Source organism: Lactuca serriola, chromosome 6 (genome assembly GCF_051521515.1).
Source record: "Lactuca serriola cultivar US96UC23 chromosome 6, Lser_US96UC23_V15, whole genome shotgun sequence".
Lineage (NCBI taxonomy): Eukaryota > Viridiplantae > Streptophyta > Magnoliopsida > Asterales > Asteraceae > Lactuca > Lactuca serriola.
The window spans coordinates 93,166,191-93,172,227 of record NC_136413.1 but is presented as its reverse complement, the minus strand read 5'-3'; the positions used below and the strand labels follow the sequence as shown (position 1 = coordinate 93,172,227).

Below are 6,037 nucleotides of genomic sequence, written 5' to 3'. Positions count from 1 at the left end.
TATCCCTCACACTCGCCTCACACCGATCCAATCAAATCAAATAATTAAAATTGGGCAATATTCCAAATTGGCAATTTGGCACAATGCAATTAAACTCAATCAATTCAAGGCAAGCTAAGACAAATTCTATTTAACCTAATGCATAGCACAAGTCTATGAAATTAGAATTAGAATGCAATGGAATTAAAAGAAATGTACCAATTTTGAGTATCGAAACCCGAAAAGAAATCCGATAAAACCGCACCCCAAGCTTGAATTTGACTCGCAAGGTTGAATCTTTTGAAACTCCGGTGAGAAACAAAAATTTTGAAATTTTTAGTCAAAACGAGCGGCGGCGACTGGCGGTAGCGACAGACGGCAGAGCTAGGGTTTCCGGCGATGTGATTTGGTCAAATGTGTAGTAGATCGGGGTGCACAGGAGGATTTGGTGAATAATTCCCCAAGAAATTTTGGATTTGACCGAGATTTGGCTTCGGAATCGGGTTTTGAATGATTTTCCGGTGAGCACGAGAATAGCGGTGACAGGGGGGTTTTTACCGGCGAAAATTGGTAGGGGTGTGGTCGGAATCGAGTGGGGAATAAGGTGGTGGTGGATCGTCGGATGAAAAGGCGAGCTGGGAGGCGACATGCACAGGCGTGCTTTTCCGGCGAGGGATGGGTGCGAAATCGGGCTACCGGCGGCTGGAGGCTGCCGACGAAGGGAAGGCGACGCGATGGCAGGTTGCGCCGACCGGCGGCATAAGCAGCGGCAGCGGAAGGACTCGTCGTCAAACGGTGGTTGAAGATGGGAGGCACAGGGGGGGTTCGTTGATGGGAGGCACAAGGTGGGTAGGGTAGTCCGCCGGGTTAAGGGGGTATAAGGGTGGGTTAAGGAAGAACAGGTCGGGTTTTCGGGTCGAATAGTGGGTACAGAGCGGGCTACTGGGTGGGCTTTTCCATTGTGGGTGACATTGGCTGGCCGCGCAAGGGAAGGTAGCATTTTGTTCTTGGCCGTGCAAACATCTGCGAGGGTGGATTTCGGCCGCACGCAACTCACAGTTTGCATCCCATGTTGGTGCAATTTGGAACTTGGAACCTGTGCGGCTGGGGTCGGTCGCGCAGAGGTTGCGCGGGTACCGGCGCAAGAGTCAAATTTTTTGAATTTTTCAAACTTCACCAAAATCAATGGAAGACTTCTATATGCTTGTTTTTAGGCCAACTTCAAGTTTAGAAACACCCAAAACTTCAAGCAGAGATTATTTATTCACAATGCATTTATTTAACGTCTTTGCCAAGATATAGCCCCGCCTCCGTCAATCTTCATAATTCGGGTTTTCCAATGTTACTTTGTCGAATCCTCCCATGTCGAAGCCTTCATAGAAAGGTTTCAAGCGGTGCCCATTCACTTTGAATATTTGATTTGTGTCCAAACTCTTTATTTCAACCGCACCGTGATCAAACACTTTTATAACAATAAAAGGTTCGTGCCTTCGAGATCTCAACTTTCTCGGGAATAGCTTTAAGCGTGAATGATAAAGAAGAACTTTTTAGCCTGGAATAAAATGCTTACGAGTGATGTATTTTTCGTGAAATGCTTTTGTCTTATGTTTGTAGACGCTTGCATTTTCATAAGACTCATTCCTCAACTCCTTGATTTATTGAAGTTGCATTTTTCGGTGCTTTCCACTTTCTTCAAGATTGAAATTGCACTTTTTAACCGCCCAATATGCCTTATGTTCCAATTCCACTGGTAAATGACAAGACTTTCCATAGACGAGGCAGAATAGAGACATACCAATTGGAGTTTTGTAGGCGGTCCGATACAGCCACAATGCATCTTCTAACTTCAAGCTCCAATCTTTTCGTGTAGTGTTGACCATCTTCTCAATAATTTGTTTGACTTCTCGATTTGACACTTCGGCTTGGCCGTTTGTTTGTGGATGATAAGCGGTCAATATCCGGTGTGTGACACCATATCTCTTTGTCATGGCTTCCATCATTTTATTTCAAAAATGAGTGCCCCTATCACTCACCAAAGCTTTTGGTACACAATATCTTGCAAAAATGTTGGACTTCAAGAAGTCAATTACCGTTTTAGAATCATCATGCCTTGTTGCCTTTGCTTCCACCCACTTTGAGACGTAATCAACCGCCAAGAGTATATAAGTCTATCCAAAAGAAACAGGGAAGGGGCCCATGAAATCGATTCCCCATACATCAAAGATCTCACAAATGAGGATGGGATTTTTAATCATTTCGTTTTTCATGGATATGGTGCCCATTCTTTGACATCTATCACAACTCTTGCAAAATAGATAAGTTTCTCTTGACATTGTTGGCCAATAGAGTCCACATTCGAGCACCTTTCGCATGGTTTTGTTTTGACCAAAATGTCCTCCGCATGCATACTCATGGCAAAACTTCAAGATAGACTCGACCTCATTTTGGTGAAGACACCTCCGTATTAGTTGATCCGTACAATGCTTCCAAAGATAAGGGTCGTCCCATATGTAGTATTTGGAATCACTCTTTAACTTGGCCTTTTGGTGCTTGCTAAACGAATGGGGAATTTCTATCGTAACCAAGTAGTTCACAATATCCTCATACCATGGAATAGTGTTTGAAATGTAGAAGAGATGCTCATCTGGGAATTCATCTAGAATGGAAGAAGAGGAACTACCAATATGCAACCGGCTTAGATGATCCGCAACTAAGTTTTCGGCACCACTTTTGTCCTTTATCTGAAGATCGAATTCTTGTAAGAGAAGAATCCACCTAATCAACCATGGCTTGGCATCTTTCTTGGTCATGAGGTGTTTCAAGGCGGCATGATCGGAGTACACAATTACTTTTGTCCCTAGAAGGTATTGCCGGAATTTCTCCAATGCGAATACAATAGCTAGAAGTTCTTTCTCGGTGGTGGAATAGTTGGCTTGAGAATTATCCAAGGTTTTGGAGGCATAGTAGATGACATGTGATGCTTTGACCTCCTTTTGACCTAAGACCGCTCCAATGGCGAAATTGCTCGCATCGCACATGATTTCAAATGGAAGCTCCCAATTTGGAGGTTGGATTATAGGGGCGGAGGTGAGCAAGTCTTTTAGTTTGTCAAAGGCTTCTTGGCATGTAACATTGAATTCAAAGTCAACATCCTTTTGGAGAAGGAAGCACATCGGTCGCGTGATCCTCGAGAAATCTTTGATAAATCTTCTATAGAATCCCGCATGGCCCAAGAAAGGTCGCACTTCTCTAGCACATGTTGGGTAAGGAAGGGTTTGGATGACATCAATTTTGGCTTTATCAACTTCAATTCCCTTTTTGGAGACAATATGACCCTAGATGATGCCTTGATTGACCATAAAGTGACACTTCTCAAAGTTTAACACTAACTTTTTCTTGATGCACCTTTTTAAAATATTCTTAAGATTATCCAAGCATTTGTCAAACGAATTGCCATACACCGTGAAGTCGTCCATAAATACCTCAATTATATTCTCTACATACTCGGAAAAAATGCTCACCATGCATCTTTGGAATGTGGCGGGGGTATTGCATAATCCAAATGGCATCCGCCTGTAGGAAAACATACCAAAGGGGCATGTGAAGGTCGTCTTGTCTTGATCTTCGGGTGCAACGGGTATTTGATGAAAACCCGAGTATTCATCGAGGCAACAATAATGCGTTTTCCCACCAATCTCTCGAGCATTTGGTCGACAAAAGGAAGAGGAAAATGATCTTTTCGTGTGCTTGAATTTAACTTTCTATAATCAATGCATACCCTCCATCTATTTTGAACTCGAGTGGGTACCATTACGCCCTTGTTATTCTCTACAACTGTGATTCCCGTTTTCTTGGGAACCACTTGGACCGGACTAACCCATTTCGAGTCGGAAATCGGGTAAATCATGTTCGCATCAAGGAGTTTGATGATTTCTTTCTTAATAACTTCCATCATGGGAGGATTTAATTGTCGTTGAGCTTCTCTTCTAGGTTTACAATCATCTTCCATGAGGATCTTGTGAGTGCAAATATTAGGACTTATCCCCTTGATATCCACTATCGTCCATCCCATTGCTTCTTTATGTTCCTTCAATAATTCAACCAATTGATTTTCTTCAAAGTCTTTCAATTGAGAGGAGATGATCACCGGAAGAGATTTGTCTTGACCTAGATAAAACGTACTTCAAATGGCTAGGCAAAACTTTCAATTCAAGTGTGGGTGGTTAGATTATTGAAGGGGGCATCTTGTTTGGAGAATGAGATAAGGAAACTTGAGAAGCATCCTTCTTTGTGGAATTGTTAACTTCTAAAATCTTCACAATCTCTTCAACTTCGGAGTCCAATGTGTACATATCCAATGTTTTCTTCAAATTTTCACAATCAAGACTCAAGTTGAGCACCAGCTTCAAAATATCTCCATATGATAACTCAAATAGTTGTTGGGTGATTGGTTCAATCACATCGACCCAATACAATGGAGAAATATTGCTAGGATACCTCATGGCTTCAAAGATTTTGAAGTGAATGGTCTCGCCATCGAACTCCATGGTGATCTTCCCATTATGAACATCAATAATCGTGTGAGTGGTATTCATGAAGGGTCTTCCAAGGAGAACCATAGATGACTTGGACGGAGTCTTCTCTTCAAGGTCAATGACATAGAAGTCCGCAGGAAATACTATTTGATTGACTTGCACTAGTACATCTTCTAACACGCCTCTTGGAAATACACTTGACTTGTCCGCTAATTGAATTATCACTCCGGTTTCTTCCAAAGGTCCAATATTGAGAGATTGAAAAACCAAGTAGGGCATCACATTTATTGAAGCACCAAGATCTAGCATTGCACTTTCAACATGTAAATCACCAATTGTGCATGGAATAGCAAACATTCCCGGGTCCTTGCATTTGGGTGGTAAATTCTTTTGGATAACCGTGAACACATTTGCATTGACTTGAATCTTTTCATTCGCCTTAAATGTCCTCTTGTTGGTGCATAAATCCTTAAGGAATTTGGCATAGCGTGGTATTTTCTTGATTGCATCCAATAAGGGAATGTTGATTTGGACTTTACGGAAGGTTTCAAGAAATTCCTTTTCATCCTCCTTTTTCTTCGATGAAGCCAAACGGGATGGGAATGGTGGTGGTAAAACGAATGGCTTGACATTCTTGTTGGAAGAGTCGGGTTGATCAACGTTTGGTACAACCGGTTCCTTTGGAGGAGTTACAACTTTTGAAGGTTCCACTATAATAACTTCATCTTCGTCTTCTCTTGAGACTCTCTTAGGGTTACTTTCTCCAAGTGTTTTCCCACTTCTAAAAGTTATTGCACTCACATTGGGGTTCTTCTCGGTTTGCGATGGAAGTTTACCCCTTTGTTCCATCTTGTTGAGAGCGGTGGCCAAGTCTCTAATTTTTGCTTGAATGTTGGAGATGGTGTTCTTGGTTTCTTGTTGAAATGGGGTTTGACTTTGAGCAAGAGAAGTAACAAGTTCTTGAAGACTCATTTGATGGTTACCACTTGATTGGCCTTATTGTGGAGGTTGTTAGTAGTTTGGAGGGTGAAAAGAAGGTTGTGGATATAGAGGTTTTTGAGAGGGGTATTGTGAATGTTGAGGTCTCATCAAAATATTTGGTGGGTTTTGCTTTGGTGGATATGGATTGTGTAGGTTGTTCCTCTAATTTGGGTTGAAATTGTTTTGAATTCCCATGGGTCTTGGTTGACCTTGATATCCTCCCATTGCATTCACATCTTCCGGTTCGTTACTAAGTGAGGGACACTTATCCGTATAATGCCCTGTCATTGCACAAATGCCACACACCATCAATTGTTGACCACTTCCCACCACCATTTGACTTAGCACATTAGTCAAATCCAAGAGCTTTGATTCCAAGTGTTGACTGTTGCTAACTTCACCAACCACTTGTGGAGAATTTCTCTTCATTTCATTTCGGGTTCCAAAGTTTCGTTGATTTTGAGAAATGGTTCCAAAAAGGGATCTTATCTCTTGGGGTGTCTTGTTGAAGATGTCACCACCACTTGAAGCATCAATCATCC

General features: G+C 42.1%; 1 protein-coding gene across 1 annotated transcript; it reads right to left on the bottom strand.

The window, feature by feature from the left end:
* Positions 1 to 4,202: 4,202 nt before the first annotated feature.
* Positions 4,203 to 5,486, bottom strand: LOC145060007 (uncharacterized). Its single transcript, XM_079007749.1, has one exon. It carries the CDS (start codon positions 5,484 to 5,486, stop codon positions 4,203 to 4,205), a length of 1,284 nt encoding a protein of 427 aa, XP_078863875.1.
* Positions 5,487 to 6,037: the final 551 nt, after the last annotated feature.